The sequence below is a fragment of the Dipodomys ordii genome, unplaced genomic scaffold, assembly GCF_000151885.1.
Source record: "Dipodomys ordii isolate 6190 unplaced genomic scaffold, Dord_2.0 Scaffold90, whole genome shotgun sequence".
NCBI classification, from domain to species: domain Eukaryota; kingdom Metazoa; phylum Chordata; class Mammalia; order Rodentia; family Heteromyidae; genus Dipodomys; species Dipodomys ordii.
In genome coordinates, this window is record NW_012267306.1 from 9400414 (window position 1) to 9418990 (window position 18577).

Genomic DNA, 18577 nt, shown 5'->3' on the forward strand with positions numbered 1-18577 from the left:
CGAACCCAGGGCCTCATGCATGCAAGGCAAGCGCTCTACCACTGAGCCACCTTCCCAGCCCAAGAATCTTCTTTTGTTATGTGTTCAAACAATTGACAGGCCAAGAGGCACTTCCATGCCTCTTTTATGATAGATGTGTAAGTCTATTAGACACGTAAATCCATATTGTGATGCGGCAAATTATTATTAGACTGGGGTGACAAGGGAAAAATCAAGAACAGGGAAATAAATTTTTAGCACTCTCAAAATGTCCATAAGGCTTTTAGGATACTTTGGTTCCCTCTTTGAGGCTTTTAGTAGGAAGTTTCATGCTATCTAGAGGTCTTGTACTTTCAAAAAGAAAAATGATATTGCTACATTAACGGGTGAAGTTTTACATACATTTGATTTATAACATTTGGCTTGATCTCAAGACAAACAGTTCAGTGATACTAAGAAATAGTTCACCAAAGCACAGAAAACACTTATGTAGTAAATGAGAAGAAGAGATGGACTGAACTATGTATAGTATGCATTACAGAACAAATCAGATAAATTTGTCCACTGCAGCATTTTTACTGAGAAGTTTATCATTGGCTTTTGAATTACCTTATTCAATTATCACTCTAACTTAAATTAGGAATAGTTGTAGAAGAACATGAACTGTTTAACTGTGATGTGTGACATACTATGCTTCTATCACTGAAATGTGCTTCCTTGTCATATGGAGAATAGAACATTTTTAGGCTGAACTCTGTACTAATTGTTTATTTAACAATTATTTTCTTAGGGTTATTTGTTTACTTCTTTGGGGTGGTCCTTGTCCCAATATTTAGATGCATCCTTCACTTGAAGGAATGTAGATAAGTAAGTCTACATGGCATATTATTTGTTTTTCCTTGATAACAATATTCCTCTTACTTCTATTTCCCATGTCACTCCATCCCAGCCTCTGGAAGTTGAGTATGTTTTCAGATAAAATAGTCACATCACCCATGTTCTATAAGGGTAAGCTTTTTTTTTTTCATTATCAGCCTTAAATAATTTTTTTCTTTCTTCCTTATTTTGGGTTTTTGTTTTAATAGCGGGACAGAAGAAAAGAAGAAATACACTTCATGAATTCAAAAAGTCAGCCAAGACTACTCTAATCAAAGAAGATCCATTATTGAGGATTAAGACAAAAAAAATGAACACAGCAGACCAGTGTGCAAATAGATGTATTAGGAATAAAGGACTTCCATTCACTTGCAAGTAAGTTGCTTCATTTTGGTCTCAGGATAATTTTCAAATATAGCAGGTATATATGATAATGGTGTTTTTCTTAGTTTCATATTCAATGTTGTTAATCTTTCACATTAAGCTTGAGTCTAGTTCTAATTATAATAAAAGACTTAGCTGTCAGTTGATGTTAATATAGCTGTAGTGCGGGAGACTACTAAACGTGCATTCCAGTATACAGTGGATTGGGTTATGGATTTTTTCATTCATCGTTTGAATAATTAAACTAGAGAAACCTAATCAAATCAGCTGACATTTAACTTTTCATTTTAAAACATTGTATTCAGAGTAAACATTTATTCCCTTGTAAGAAAAGTAGAAGGATTTTCAGAATTAAAATCAAGCCTCAGTCAAAATTTATTACATCTTCTGTTGTCTTTAGGGATTTAAATAAAAGGTGTTGAAAGGAATAGATTAAAAACAAAAACAAAACCTGAGAAATTTGTGTCAGCAGCAGAGATGGTGCTAGCTATTTAAAGGGATGTAGAGGTAGTGCTGATGAGGGTTCAGGTGAAAAGTGACTGAGCAACTCATAGGCCCAAGGGAACTCAGCTGGAGACTTCCAGACCTTCTGACAGTTCCTAACAGTGGCTGAGTGACCTAACACAGATGGAGTGACATAACAGGGAGGAACATTCCTTACCATCTTGCCAGCAATCACAGTGGATAAAACTCATAAATTTGGACCTGAAAAGTGACAATTTCATTTCAGAAGATGATACCTTACCATGTTGTTCATAAACATCTTTTCCCTTCATTAATTTTCTATTCCTTTAGTCTGTATTTCACCCCAATGTAAAATAAGACTGCGCATAAAGTTTTGTGGATTTCCCATTCTGGTTTATTACATTTGGACAGTGACACATAAAAGCCACAGAGAGAGATACTAATTTAATCTTGCCTGTCTCTGAGAACTAAGCATTTAGGCCTTCAGGGAAAGGACTTGGTCAGGGAAGGTCTTCAAGATAGGCAGAGGGGAAGATATGTCCTTTCTATTTTTATAGACAAACTACCACTTTCAGAGAGATATTTCCTGGCAAGGAGACTGGGAATTGACTTATCCCTAAGATAATTTTATTTCCTTTCCAGACTTTTGTGTGAAAGCTTTATGATTTTTGTAATTGTGAAAATACTGTATAGAGGGGTTACAATTACATGAGCAAGTACAGAGGGGTTACAATTACATGAGCAAGGTAATGAGTACATTTCTTGTCAAGCATTGTGGCCTCCTCCTTTGTTTCCCCTTCCCATCCCTTCCCATCCCCATCCCCTCCCACACATCCCCCCCCCCACACCAAAGTTGTAAAGTTCGTTTTTCAACATAACGTTTTGTACATCTCACTGTTGCAATGGGTCCACCTGTATCCCTATTTAAACAATTTGTTTTTTCCCTTCCCCTCCACAAATTACACCAACATCAAATACACTGAAAACAGGGAAGTTAGAAAAGGATAATTTCAATCAACACTTCAGCTATATGGATTTATAGGGATTTTTTTTGGTAACACAGCAGTTTGAACTGTATTGTCTTTTCTTGGGGTTTGAAGGAGACAGCAAATGTATTAGGAGAACCACATTGAACTGTTAATTTTACATTTGAAAATATCCTCTTCTAGGTTCACAAGTATGGAAAGTATTTCTACCACTCAATAGTAGAATTCATCATTCTTACTTCTTTTTTCTTACTGTAGACTAAAAAGATTTTGCTGAATTGGAGAATACATGACCTTCTTAATATATATTCTTATGTCTCATATATGAAGTCTCAGATTTTCCTACCATAATCTAGTTAGATCATATTTAGTATCTGAGTGTATGGCAACCTGTTCCATATACATAAATACACATGAAGGGGTATATAATATTACCTGTGTATTAGCCAATATGCTTCTGCCCAGAAAAACAAGATTTTTCCCATCTTCACTTCACTAAATACATTGGTTATGGAGATTAAATGTGTATATCATGGTATGCATACAAGCCTTAAAAACTAAATCCTTAAATTCTGTTCTTAATGAATCAAATTATCTTTTTTTCCCCCACACTGTAGTCAAAGTTTCCCTGATGTAAGAATTCAAAAATAGACAAAATACAGTTCAGAAAAGTTGATAATTAAAATAAGGGTAAGACAAATATTCTTTTTTTTAATGTGAAAGTACCATACAGAAGGGTTACAATTACAAGAGCAAGGTAATGAGTACATTTCTTATCAAGCATTGTTGCCTCCTCCTTTGTTTCCCCTTCTTAAAGCTACATTTAAAAGAAAAGACAATTAATGGAATTTGATGGCCTTACACTCTATATGGAAATGTAAAATAGTATTAAAATCCTTCTCTTAGAAGAATATATCATTGCAAAAGAATGAGAGAAAAAGATTAAAAGGATCACCAAACTAGAAACCCTGCACCCTTTTTCCCAGGGGGTATTTAAAAAGCGGGCACTGGTGGCTCACATCTGTAATCCTATGTATGCAGGAGGCTGAGATCTGAGGAAAACGGTTCAAAGCCAGCCTTGGCAGGAAAGTCTGTGAGACTCTTCTCTCCAATAAAACCACTAGAAAACCAGAAGGGGCACTGTGGCTCAAGTGGTAGAGTACTTGCCTTGAGCTGAAGAGCTCAAGGACAGTGCCCAAATTGGCTTAAATAAGCAGTTATTCTTATAGCAATATTTTAATAGTCGTTAATATTTTAGGATTTTTGGAGAGATTTTATGCTAAAAGTTTCAAATATTTGATTTCAAATTTCTCTTTCCTAGGAGACTTCTTGGGGTGATAATCTCTTAGATATACCTTAGAAAATGTCATTTTAAGGATGTGTTTTATAAAGTTACAACTGGAAATTAATCATGATATCTCAAACTGAATTAGCTCTATATAATTGCCATCAAATTTTCCAACTTGCTGGGAAAATTCAAGAAATAATAAGACATATTCAGCAATAATCCAGGTTTTTGTATTACATGTTGATTCTGTTTGTTGAAGACATTATTTTTCTACAAGTTATTTAGAATAGCAATAACTTTCCCAAGATGTCATATTTAATTTTTTTTGCAAAAAACTTCATTTGTTCTCTGCTGTTTGACTGTCAAGTTGTAGGTTTGTATATCATTTACATTTTATTATCTATATGAAATATAATAATGCATCATTTTTTATGTTGCCCTCCTTGGTAAACCATGTGCCCATTCTTTAAAAATCGTTCAATAGTAGTATTCCTTCTTTTCACTCAGATATTTCTTTCAGGGCCTTTGTTTTTGATAAAGCAAGAAAAAGATGTCTCTGGTTCCCCTTCAACAGCATGTCTAGTGGAGTGAAAAAAGGGTTTGGCCATGAATTCGACCTCTATGAAAACAAAGGTAAGGGGCTGCTCTCTAATGATTACATAGTAAAGTATGAAATATACTTTCTAATGTTTTGCCACATGTTTTTTTCCCACACCTTTTCTATTATATGTTGATCTATTTTGAAGTCTGTATCTTATTTTTAGTATGGTTCTCTAGTTTGTAGAGCAGAGTCCCAAATGTATCTATAATCCAGGTTCCCCACTCTCTCTTGGCACTTTTTTCAAAGAATATGTTTTCTATGTTCACCTTAAAAGGTGTGATCTTGCATCATTAGATTATAATACATTATATTGTGGCATGTTTTGAGTTGGCTGGGATATTTTCTACTTTTAACAATGTTGGATGAGTAATGCAGTGATGGGATAATCTTAGAATATTAAATGCATATTAATTTTACAAATTAAATGTCATCACAAAATAATTATGGGTTATGACTACTTCTGACAATAACACTTTTGTTACCATTAATGCTTTATTAAACCTGCTTTGTCCTATTAAATTTAGATATTTGAAGCTATAGATGTATGTTTTCATGTTGATTGGATTAATGTTTAATAAAATTCAAAGTAAATTTCATGGTACAAAATAGAATAATCTCTACACAAATAATTCTACAAATTATAAACAAGATTTCATGATCTAGCATAAATTCATTCTCTATTAAATTTTATTTTATTGTAAAGATGCTGTACAAAGGGGTTAAATTTACATGAGTAAGGTAATGAGTACATTTCTTGTTGAGCATTTTTAATGTTTCTTCTAATTTTGTTAAGAGCTACACTTACTATTATTTGTTAGGAATATATAGCATCTTATCACGTAATTATAACTTAATAGCTGAAATTTAGCAAATATATAAAATAATGTAATTGTCTCATGTATATACATATGTAAAAACTCAAAATAAAAACTCACAAGATAGGGAGGCTGGGAAGGAATGTGAAGGGTAAACCAAAGGAGGAGGCTGCAATGCTTGGTAAGAAATGTACGCATTATCCTGCCTATGTAATTGTAACCCCTCTGTACAGTATGTTCACAAATAAAAAATAAATAAATAAATTAAAAAAAAAACTCACAAGATAATCTTTTAAATTTAAATTGATCTTGAAAAAATTGTTTTTATCATTTTCTTACCTATTTTCCCTATATTTTAGCAGATCACAATCACCTTGTATATAACAGCTAATCTATGTTACTTTCAGTGACTATTTTCTGTAATTACCCATGAAAACTATACTCACAATATTAAAGCTTCTCAATACACTTTTATTTGTTTGGTTTGGATTATTATGAAATGTGCTATTTTGAAAATACTCCTTGAAGCTTTAGGCAAGAACTTTCAGTGTTATTTGAAATAGTTTACAAGAGTTAATTACTTTCAGATTTCAATGGAATCTTTCTTTTCTATTCAGTAAACCTAGCATGAGATTCACAGAGTTATAGCATATTTCTCTACTTTCTTCCATAGACTACATTAGGAACTGCATCATTGGTAAAGGGGGAAGCTACAAGGGAACAGTGTCTATCACAAAGAGTGGCATCAAGTGTCAGCATTGGAATTCCATGATACCTCATGAACACAGGTAAGAACAGCATGAAGAAAAGGAATGGAGCCTCTCCTTTCTGGCAGTTAATGGCCTCAAATTAGTATTCGAGAAGAATTTACAATTCTAGAACAACCTATAGTCAACACTGTTGAGCTGTAAAGAGACTTAGTCCCTTTAGGAAGCCCAGGGATTTATGAATTCATGTTGATCTAGATAAAAAGAAGAACAAATTTATCATTTAAGTTGTGGCCTAATGTTTTCTTAATGCAGTTTATAGATCTTGATATTTGAACAAATAATGAAAACTTTATTTAAGACAGTGTTTTCTTCATTTTGGCCTTTGAGAAAGAACTAGGTAGCCAAAGATGTTGACTGTGATTTAGACTCTGACCTGTAGAAGCTAATTGTCCTTTTATCCCTCTGGAACCCAACATTGGCTACAAATTAAAAAATATTCAACTGCAAGTCTTGCAAACACCCCACAACACCAAGCAATTAAATCAGAATTTCTAGAAGGAATATATTACCCAGCTTTTTGAAAGCTCTTCAGATGAATTAAATGGAGAACCATTGCTAAAATGTCATGCCTCAGATTTATGTACTTTTTCATTTCATATCTTGATTGAAAAATAGAGAAAATTCAGGCTTTTGAAGCTAAATGGCTACACTGGAGATAATTGTGTTTATTAAAACAGAAGACTACTACTTAATGACTAGAAAACATATTCATAAGCTCAGAAGATAGAGAATCTTAATCACATGGGAGGAATAAGATAAATATATAAAACCTACTAGAGGACTGAATTCAGTCAGCATTTTCCAGACTTACTTTACAAATATTTTAAAGAATAGCCAATGTCGTTTTTAAAAGAAATCTCTTCTTGTCAATAAGTACATTGGGGGATTAGTTTACCATGTGCCAAGTACCTTGCTGAGCAGCTTACTGGTTTATTTTATGCAATACTCACAAAAACAGTAGGGGGTGGTTTTATGAGTTCTACTTTATATACATGGTTCAACAAAAACACAAGGAACCTTAATAGTTTTCAGGATGATACACAAGTAGAAAGTGGTTTGCGTAGGATATACTCCTAGCTAGTATTACTCTGTAACCTCTGTTTTCAATAACCCCAGGGCATGAAACAGCTGGCCTGTCAGTAGGACACATGTGGTTACTCAGTTTTGCAATAGCAAAATGCGATGACTTTGGATGAATACAATTTTCATTCCATATTTAGACATAATCTTGCAAGAGGATGGAGTTTGTTTTAGTAAACAGATAAGTCAATTACCCTTGCACACAAAGTGTGTGTTCTACACCAGGATCAAACCTGACCTTATTAATACCGACTAGTCACTAGCCAAGCTGATCAGCCCCTACAGTAGTTCATCAACAAAAAAACCAAACAATTTTTCTTTGTGTTACTAACAATTGCGTAGGAATACTTCAGAAACAGTCATCTTTATATTTCTAAATAAAGAAAATTTTCCTCTTCTAAAAGGTCTGCATAGTTTAGAAAACTTTTGTATTTAAATAAACAGTTCTAAGGTTCTTCCGATCAAAGAAATAGCATTTGAAATGAATCCCACCTTAGCCCAGGAAAGAGCATTGGACTGATCTAGTAGAGGTCTTATTTCAACCTAAATTCTGTATGATTGTGGTTCTCTGCTCCAGGAGCACATGTGAAATAGATCTCCCTGGGAACCGGTTTGCCAGTCCAATCAACCAGCTTACCAATAATACAGAAGTTTACAGCTAAGAGGATAATATTCTTATACTTTTTTTGTATCCAGTGGGAATAAAAATTTTCATCAATTAGCAACTTACTGGAGTACCTACATGATAGCTTAAAGATGCATTTTGGGGGCAATGCAAAAATTAAACAAGAAATAAATTTTTGTCTGGAGGAATGATTTATTGTTGACTCCCTAAATTGAAATATTTTACAAGTGGCTTAATGAAAAGATGATGATAGATGGTGAAATTAATGTAGAAGCTTAACCAGATAATCAGGTGACCTGATATCTACATCTATATCCTTCATTAGCTACCCCCACATTCATTTATGAAGTAGATGATAGAATGGATCAAGTCTCCTATGACTGCAGTTTATATTAAAAAGAAAAGAAAGGGAGGCTAGCACCCAGACCTAGTTTATATTTCAAAGTACATTTGGATATATCCCAATTTTAAATATTTCTTCACTTATCTCTTAAAGCATTGTTAACAGCAAGGACAAAGCACTAAAATTAGTACATGTGTGAATCAAAGCTTATTATGGCATCAAAAGCCTGGCACAGGCCTTGTGTGAAGTAAGTGTCATAAACTTTTGTCCAGTGAACACATACCTATAAGTGAAAAGAGCTAGGCTACATCCCTTGACCAAGTATGGGAGGTTGAAGAAATTCTTATGACATTTTGGGACATCAAAGAAAGCTAGTTAATTTATGTAGAAGTCAAATACACCAAAGAACAAAGAGAAGATCATCATTGGATATTCATTCCTTTCATGTTTTAAAGAGGAAATTGGTCAGAATTGATTGATTCAGTTATATAAATTAGTTTATCATTTCATTGTATTATTCATTTTATTTACTCAGTGGAGTTAATTGGACAAAGCTATTTTTGTCCTTTGTCCATATGTAGTTTTGATTTCTATTTTATCTCTTTTCTTTTCAACCTCTTCTTTCTTACAAAATTACTGGCTGATACACTCACCATTTCTATACATCTTCTTTTTTTTTTTTGTCGGTCGTGGGGCTTGAACTCTGGGCCTGGGTGCTGTCCCTCAGCTCTTCAGCTCAAGGCGAGCACTCTACCACTTGAGCTACAGCGCCACTTCCGGTTTTCTGTGGTTTATTGGAGATAAGAGTCTCATGGTCTCTCCTGCCCGGGCTGGCTTTGAACCGTGGTCCTCAGATCTCAGCCTCCTGAGTAGCTAGGATTACAGGCGTGAGCCACCAGCGCCTGGCTTTCTATACATCTTCTGTATCACTTTACAAGTTTACTATAGTGGTGTGTGTGTGTGTGTGTGTGTGTGTGTGTGTGTAAAAGAAAGAGAGAGTGAATTTTAATTTACCTTCTCCTCCCTTTGTGTGCAGAAAAATAATCCTCTCTAATATTATACATAGTGAATATGTGTGTATAGAATGTGTTAAAACCACTCTTTAGTTCCTAAGTAAACTTAATATAAAAATGACACAGAAAAATAACATTTCTGTGTTGCTTATATCTTGTTTATTCTAATCATCTTTTAAAAGTGAAGAAGAAATTGTAACTTGGTAAATAAATTTTCTAAGGATTTATGTCAGTACCAGTCAAGTGGTTAGGTGGTGTTTGAGGCAACTATGTGCATCTTGTGATGAACAATTACTATTCCTATCTCTTTGTCTCTGTCTCTCTGTCTTTCTGTATCTTTTCTTTCTCTGTCTCTCTCTGTCAGTCTGTCTCTCTCTCTATATATGTGCAAATATATATATATATACACATATATATACATATACACGTAATAGAGAATTACAGGAGAATTTTTTTATATAAGCTTGGGAAGTGCATTACTTCATAAAAATATAATTTTCAGTTTGGTTTCTGTCAGAAAAAGTGAATATTTTATATAAATTAGAAATGTGTCAAAAATGAAAAAGAGTAAATTTCAGACAATGTCACAAACAAAAGACACACAAATATTCTAGAATGATGGGGGCTAAAATGTAGACAGAATACAAATGGTCCTATTCTTCTTGAAAATTAGCATCATGAACCGTGATAGTTTATTTATTTTAATTACATTACAGCTTTTGTCCATTATATGACCCGATATTTTATTTTCATTTCACATACTTGAAATGTTAGTGAAGGAAGGATATAACTCTCTACCTAATGACTATGGAGTTGTACATGTTTATAATATTTAATTTGTTTCTCTAAACATGTTTAGCTAGTAGTAAAACTTTTAGACTAGACTCTTTTGACCACTATTTTATACTTCCTGAATACTCACCTCTGAGGTATGATGATGACCAAATGCAAGTATCTCATTTCAAAATGTTCCTTTGTACCTGACGTATAGTTGTGCTTATTCTGTGTTGCAACATATCGTAATGTGATTTTTTTTCAAATTTTTTGTTTTTCTTTCTGTTTCTTGTTGCCCGTATTTATTTATAAAGTACAATGTGAGGTTCTGATTTATGTATATTAACAACTCAGGGAAATTAATTGGCCTATACATTTTTTTAAACTAGAAGCCTCATTGAATAGGACCATCTTTATTGAGACATTAAAATTCTTGGACTTTAGAATTTTGTAGAACTTTAATCTTAGTAAAAGAGAAATAAACTGCTTTAGTAAGACCTAACTAAAATACTAAGAATAAAATTGGTTTTTCATAAAATTTTTTACTTATGTTTTTGTAATTTTTGTGTGCAGCCATCTATACATCATTGGATCCAATACTATAAACAATACAAGATAAACATTGGTTTGGCCTGCTCTGATATGAAGGAATATTTTATGCCTGTTCAAGAAAACTACCACTAAGGCATTAGAAATTTCAGGGGAAGATGATGTATTGAAAGTACTGCCCAGTGTGGGACTGACTAGTTTGAACTAAAACTGATAGCACCAAACACAAAAATATTATTAAGATGACTATCTTTTTTTTTCTTTTTTGGAAATACTGGTGTTTGCATTCAGGGCCCCATGTTTACTAGGTAAGCACTAGAGCCATGCCCCCAGACCTTTTTACTTTGGCTTATTTTATAGATTCTCACATATTTTCCCAGGGATGGTCTCAGATCTTGGCCTCCTTTTTCTGGCTCCTGAGTAGCTAGGATTATACGCATTGACCACTGTACATAGCTCGATTATTTGTGTTTTGTTCTTATGTGTGCTATTTTTAAGATAAAATATTAGCTATTTTTTTTGTTTGCTTGGACTGGTCTTGAACTGTGATTATCCTTTCTTTGCTTCTCAAGAAATTGGGATTTCTGGCATTCATCAGCATGCATGGATATATTCAAATGTTTTAGAGAGAATAAGTAATTCTATTCTTAGAGACAACTAAGTAGGGTGTGTTTAATCATAAGTAACATTTGTTATGTGTCAATTAGCCTTTGAACATCTTAAAGCTACATTATAAGGTATAATATTTTACCAGCTATTGTTATATTAATTGCATAGATAAGTTAATAGCATTACTTGCTGGGGTTTCATAGTTGGTAAAAGAAAGCTGACAATAGAGTTTAAATTGATTCTGATTTTTTTTATGAATGAAATATCTTTAATCTGTTCTTCAATTGTGCTGAACCAAAGAAAGACTCTTCTGCATAAGAAAAGCACTAAAGAAGCAGGTAATGACTTAGATAAATTGTGCAATAATATCTTCAAGTTCACTGACATGATTTTTCAGTTCTCTCCTACTTGACCTTGCCGAAAGTGTTCTACTTTTGAGTAGAATGCTGAAATTGTGTGGCAATGCCATGCTAATTAAATTCTAATATTGAGTATGAGAGTTTGGTCAGGTGAACTTGAATGGAATTCAAATATTTTTAAGAATACATGGAAATTACAGAATTTAAGTTAAAATCATGTAGATGGGAAAGACTAGTTTCCTATATTTATAAAAACATATCCACTAATTAATAAAAATCAATAGGCCCCACATAAAGTTGCATGCTCTTATACTGTAATGATTATCATTTTAAAACTAGCTTTTTGCCTTCGAGCTATCGGGGGAAAGACCTACAGGAAAACTACTGTCGAAATCCTCGAGGGGAAGAAGGGGGACCATGGTGTTTCACAAGCAATCCAGAGGTACGCTACGAAGTCTGTGACATTCCTCAGTGTTCAGAAGGTAAATGAACATGAATGCCGTGTGGGCATCTTATTCCCCTCATATGTAGCACTGTACTCACTTGAAAAGTAAACAGGAATGAATCCACCACAATACAATGGGCCTTGCCTTCCAATTCAACCATAGGTCAATAGTTATAAGACATTCTCACACCATGTTTTTCAAATGACCAAACTAATGCAAAACAGTAGAGTGATGATCAGTTTGAATTTCAACATGAGCCTGAGTCATGTGTTTGGGGAGAATATCTGTGAGCTTACTTACTTACTTGCTCACCTACCTCAGAAGTCTGCTCTTCTAGATAGAAACAGCTGAATGGAATTAGCTCTTATTAGGAATCCCAATGACTGTTCATCCAGTATCTACTTCTGTAGAAATCTGGTCAAAATGATTGTGGTGTGTTATGAACAAATGTGTGTATCCAGGAGAGAACACTAAAGGGGTTCATTTCAAGATCAATACCCCATGTGTGTTTTGATGAAAATGTGACTAGAACTGCATTTGATACATAGACTGGAACTGAGTGACATTCAAAATAGTGCCTGAAGAGACCAAAGCAGTGAATCCCAGGCCGTCTTTGAAGGCAGTGGCTTCCATCCATGCCTGTGTTCTTATCTCTTCACATAGCACCAAAAGGCATTGCCAGTACTTCTACAGTAGATAACTGAATGATGGACAATATCCATTTTTAGCATTGTATAATGGTTTGTTTTCTCTTAGTTATTTGCCTACTGAATTGCTCTATTTTTACTTCCATCAACATCCCTAAAATTCCTCCAATCCAAAAGAAAAGCAGATTAAATTATTTTAGGAAATTTATTAGGATTTTTGAACTACTTAGGGATGGGAATTGGGATTACTGAGTACTGTCTGATTTTTGTACTAAGATAGCTTACCTGTTAATGAAACATTTTTTAAAGTATATCCTCCATGAACATCCACTTGATATAAGGCTGATTTTTATCGCTTAACAAGTAAAGGCCATTGTTAGCAAATTGTCACAGAGAAGCTGAATTATGTTTTTTGTTGTTATTTAATCTAAAAACCTTCATGTGCTCAAATCAGTTCCATCTTGGTTTGTAAATTCTTACTTTCCATTCTGTGTCACATTCTGTTCCCTATTCATTGTTTTCTTTTCCTTTCAAATAATAAACTCATTGTGATAACATAATGAATAAGTCTGTTTTGTATGAATAAGTCTCTAGTTAATATTTGTCTTCAGTTTGCACATGGGACAAGCAAAACCCTACTTTTAGGAAAATACCCAGCATTAGTTTTCTGAGATCACAAATCATTGACAAAAATGTAATTTTTTTTTTGTTGGTCGTGGGCCTGGTTACTGTCCCTTGGCTCTTCAGCTCAAGGCTAGTGCTCTACCACTTTAGTCACAGTGACACTTCTGGCTTTTTTCTGTTTATGTGGTGCTGAGGAGTCGAACCCAGGGTCTCGTGCATATGAGGCAAGTACTCTACCACTAAGCCACCTTCCCAGCCCCCAAAATATAATTGTTAACTGTTTTTAATTAAACCATGCTTATCATAATGTAATTATCTGGTATTAAATTATTACAGAAAATTTGAGGTGACCAAACCTCCCTTAGATGAGGACATTGCTTAATAGTATTAAAGACCCACAAGGCATTCTGCTTCCTGGACACTAGCTTTCAGATTCACTCTTTCTGGAAACAATTAGGAGGCTGGCAGGAGTAGAAGGGGCCTCCTGTAGAAGAGGTGAACTAGCACCTGCCCTGTAGACAAAACATATTGCAGGGAATATGAGGTGAACTCTGCAGGCTTTTAATGAAAATTATCCAAAGTAAATAGTAGTGTTAGTACATTCATAGAGAATAAAAAGAGCTATGTATACAATGGATACCACAAAACATAAAAAATGCAGATATGGTGTCAATGATTACTAGGATGCATACAAAAGTGAGTAATCATAACATCCAGCATATTTAAAACAGTATAATGAACATGTGGGCCACTTCTATCCATGAATATTAATTTATCAAAGTGTATATCATTCATTATGTGTGAAATAGCAATGACTAAATCATTTTGTATATTTAAAATTAAAGTTGATCACAAGGCAAGTACCTGTGATCAATATTACTTTTTACAAAAGACATATAGAATAGTATATATGTTTAAAAATTTGGGTAACAATATTTGGCAAATTGATTGAATGTCTGAAAATTGTTTAAAAATTTGGTTCATAATTGCATTGTATCTGATACACAAAGCTTAATATTAATATTAATTAATTAAATTATTAAAATATTAATTAATTAAAAATTTTGAAGTCCATTAGTCTTTGCAAAAGAAACTGAATGATCTTACCACATTTAGATTTTTTTTAGTAGTAACAAACTCAAAAAGCCAATTATACAACATTTTGACAATAGTTAATATATTGTGTTCTCAAAAAATAATGAGACTGGCTAAGAAGTGTACTCAGAACAAAAATAACACTATGAACTAAAACATGTTTGTCTTTAGCTAAATTTAGCTAATCTACAATGTGTGCATACTGTACTTCACAAAATATGTGTACTTTTTATCTAGACTCAAGGAAGAAAAAACTTCACATAAAATGCACACAAAAAATTACTATCAACAATACTTAATTTGTTGCTGAAACCTGAGGTATAGAAAACCTAAATTTATTATTTAGTATTTTATGTTTAAAATAATCATTGTAATTGAAACAAGCGTCAATTTTAATGATTGCTAAATAGTCATATAAATAAATTTTAATTAAGTCAGAACCATTATTTTTAAGTTACCTTATACTTTAAATCCCAAATAATACTGTCATTTTACGTAAAATTACATACTATATGTGGAAAAAGACTTTTAAAAACAAAGATTTAAAAACAAAAATTTTATATAAAAGGGGATTGATGAAAGTGTTCTTACTTTAATCACACAGTTTTGCTGAACAAATTGACTGTTGGGTTTTCCTAAGAGGTAACCTTTACCAGGATAAAATACTGATTCAGCATAGATTTAAATACTTAATCTGTTTTACTATGAAAACTCACACCACTTGTAGACTTATGCTTGAGAATAGTACATAATATTTTTAGTTTAGTTACTTAGCATGATACAAATTGCTCAATGAATATTTATATTCTAATTTGTATGTTTTAAAAAGCTTTTTCCTATCAAGCCAGAATTGTGATTAGAAGGTTATACTTATGAAATTCTTACTTAGTTTCATTTTACACTATAGAGAATAATACCTTTGTTTTGAGAAGTGAAGGGCTTACTGGAAAAGTTAAATTATGCAACAGCCCAAGGTACAATTTTTATTCCCTGCCCAATTACACAGGTCATAACTTTTACCTGTTTTTGTAGAAGTTGGACTTGGTTTCCACCTATACCTGTTTGATTTTTACCGGGAAAAAACAGAAGACTCTTAGAATTCCAAAAGTTTGAAAAGTGAGTTTAAAATGTGGTTCACTTGAGGCACTTTTTTTTTGTAACCATCAGAGTTTGATTCAGTGATAATGCAACAAACTTCTCTGTCATTTGCCTCGTACACACTGCCCAATCTAGTTGCTTTCCCATGGCCTTTTTTATCCTTCAACAGGAGAGGAATGTATTCTTGTAAGAAAGTAGAGGTTAATGCAGAAATTTATTTAAAAAAAAGCAGGGAATCTGTCCTTATAAAACCACATTATCAGTCTGCCTGGTTAGTATTTTTAAGAAGCTAAAGTATGTAGCACAAAAGTAAAATCTTCGGTAATGGAATGGACTGTAGATTATAGTTCTGAAGACCTCTCTTCTAGACACAGGCTTAATGTGCTCTGTTTTAGGTTAGTCCCTAACAATGTACATAAGCCTGTTTACTTCAATATACTTATCAAACCATATCTTAAATGTGAAAGGTATAGGATAAATAATTTATGATGATATAGCTACAGTATTTTAACATTTCAGATTTATCACAGGATATGTCTTATTCCAAATATAACAAAAGTTTTCATTTGCTTTCCAAATCTAACATTCTTGCTAACTTGTTTTTTTTATTTTTATCGTATTAGTGCAACATTTTAGTTTTATGTTTTTCCCATTATACTTTATTCAACTATCATGTACCATCAAGTTCCAAGTAAAATCTCCTAAAGTGTTATCACTACCAAAAACAACTTTAGAATCACAGTATCTGAAAATGTGCTATGCAAAGTGAGATCCAATCACTTAGCAGTATCAGCATCCACTGAGAGCTTTTATATCAATGCCCTTGAATATGCTTACATAGTCAAAATTTATCATTGAACTAGAACTAATGGTGATATTTATCCACATTATGTTTACAAAAGCATTGAATTACATGTTCATTATGGAAAATAGTCACATTATAGTCATGGATTTCATTTGTGTAGCTATTTTCCTTAAACTTATTATGAATCTTTAAATATAAGGAAAATGTTTTATAATAATGTCCATAGTATATTTCCCCAGAAAATAAATATATTCACTTTCATTAAAATTATATATACTACTAATGCTGTGAGAATTACAGTAAACATAATTTGAATCTTGAGTAGGTCCCATATAAGAGTAGAAGCTAGGCATTTGTAGTTTACTCTACTCTTGCATTCATTATAAAAGAACAAAGAGTCATAATAAATACTAAACTATTTGCATTAAAGATATCAAATTTTGCATTGTTTGTTCTTAATATAAAAGGGAACTAAATGAAGGTGGGAGCCACTTAAATGGAAAGCTGAAATATGATGACCCATAATCTGTGTTGAACATTTCAACATGGGAAGTGATGTTGGCCAACCTGAAGGTTTCGGTCAACATGTTCTTAGACCCCTCTCATTTATAGGCCAAGTGCTTACTGATTGTGTTGTGGGGATGCAGTATCAAAGAAGGGTAAGCTGAATTAGTCCTTGTCTTAGTTCATGAATTAACACAAATGAAAGAAAGTAGATGTACCAAATGGATGAATGGATAGATCATATATTTCAGAAAGTTAATCTTTATGTCTTGTTACATTGCATTTTAAAAATAGATTTTCAGAAGAGAGTTTTAATACACTTTACCAAATTGCTACAAATATTTATTAGGAAAGATTCCAGTGGATATCTTTCCTCACTTCAGCTAAAGTTAAATGAACAGTAATCACAAGATACAAATGATGTGTTTGAGGAAATTTGCCGGATTCCTACAAAAGCCAAGCAAAGATTTATTCCACAGCATGCTTGCTGCACTACAAAGCAACCTTCTATTTGAGAAGTCTCATTTTCAGCTAGTTGATATGATACAGGTTTCCAGTGTGACATAAGAAAATAGCCAGAAGAGAATAATTAGTTAAGTCACAGAATCATCAATAATATCCTGTATAATTAGATCAGCTTATACATTTTAAAAAGAATGAGTACACGGAGTTCGATAGCAGGTCATCTTCTTTGCTAAGGTAGGTAAGACTATAAACTTGTCCTGTCTACTCAACTAACAGAATGAATGCTCTCTATTAGAATAGAATTGAAATTTCTTTTAAAAAGATAATTGTGGCCTTTAAATTGTACCAGTTGTTCTATTTCTGAAGTTGTTTTTTAAAAAAATTAATTTTTGATTATGGAATATGAAATTGTGTAATTCAAATTGTTTGGAGGGCAAGTTTGAAAGAATTACTATGCTGAGACTCTTGCATTTTTAACCAACAATCGAAAAGTCACCAAAGATTATTTTATATTTCTAGTTTCCATGTGCCTTTGAATAGTTCTTGAAAAAGTATATATTGATCATTCTGTCCTCAATGGTAGACCTATATGACATTAATTACAAATATCCCCTTGAAAGTTATAATGCATTGTATAGGATGTATTGTATGCTACTATTTGTGGAGATTAGGCCCCAATTAGGATGATATTTAGAGTTGTCAAACAATTTGTTTACTAAACAATTGTGTTACTATTCCCTAAATGGAGCAGTGGTGTCTATGCTTTGCTGCCAGAAACAATTAACATTCTATCCTTTCATGTTATCAGTTGAATGTATGACCTGCAATGGGGAAAGCTATCGAGGGCCTATGGATCATACTGAATCAGGCAAGATTTGCCAGCGTTGGGATCATCAGACACCACACCGGCACAAGTTTTTGCCAGAAAGGTAAAATTTCATTAAATCTTGATTCCAATGTTTCTCTGTATAAACTGTTATTTGCTCCATGAGATGCTGTTATGATGTTTTCTTGATAGAGAATTGAATTACAATTTAGAATTACCCTGAAGATTCAAGCCTCTTCTTAAATAGTTGCTACTGCATTTATGTTTGGAAGAAGTAGTCTTAGGGGTTTTATGGAGTCTATGAGGACAATGACAACCATTTTAATTGGTCTTAGCTGACTAGGATGAGTTCTAAAATCAGGAAGATGTTGAACACAAGACTATTATAGGACACAGAGAGGAACAATAACAAAAACTTTGTCTGAATCTTCCATAAGGTAAAAAAATCAGGAGAGAAGGCAATTCAGTTCAATAATGACCATGTGGAACATTGGTCCTGTGGGAGGAGGGACTATTGCTAAATATAAGCAAGTTACTTACAGCAACACCTT

The 18577-nt window shown here is 33.1% G+C and overlaps 1 protein-coding gene across 3 annotated transcripts in view; it reads left to right on the forward strand.

Annotated features, from left to right (window-relative positions):
* Hgf (hepatocyte growth factor (hepapoietin A; scatter factor)) overlaps positions 1 to 18577 on the forward strand; it is a 66654-nt gene that overhangs the window by 6893 nt on the left and 41184 nt on the right. For 2 of the 3 annotated variants that reach the window (XM_013026097.1, XM_013026095.1), the window contains exons 2-6: positions 1065 to 1230; positions 4499 to 4611; positions 6068 to 6182; positions 11871 to 11998; positions 18009 to 18129. In XM_013026097.1, the coding sequence (XP_012881551.1) occupies positions 1065 to 1230; positions 4499 to 4611; positions 6068 to 6182; positions 11871 to 11998; positions 18009 to 18129 (643 nt within the window). Of the gene's footprint in view, positions 1 to 1064; positions 1231 to 4498; positions 4612 to 6067; positions 6183 to 11855; positions 11999 to 18008; positions 18130 to 18577 lie in introns of all 3 variants that reach the window. The other variant, XM_013026094.1, reaches the window with a different exon arrangement.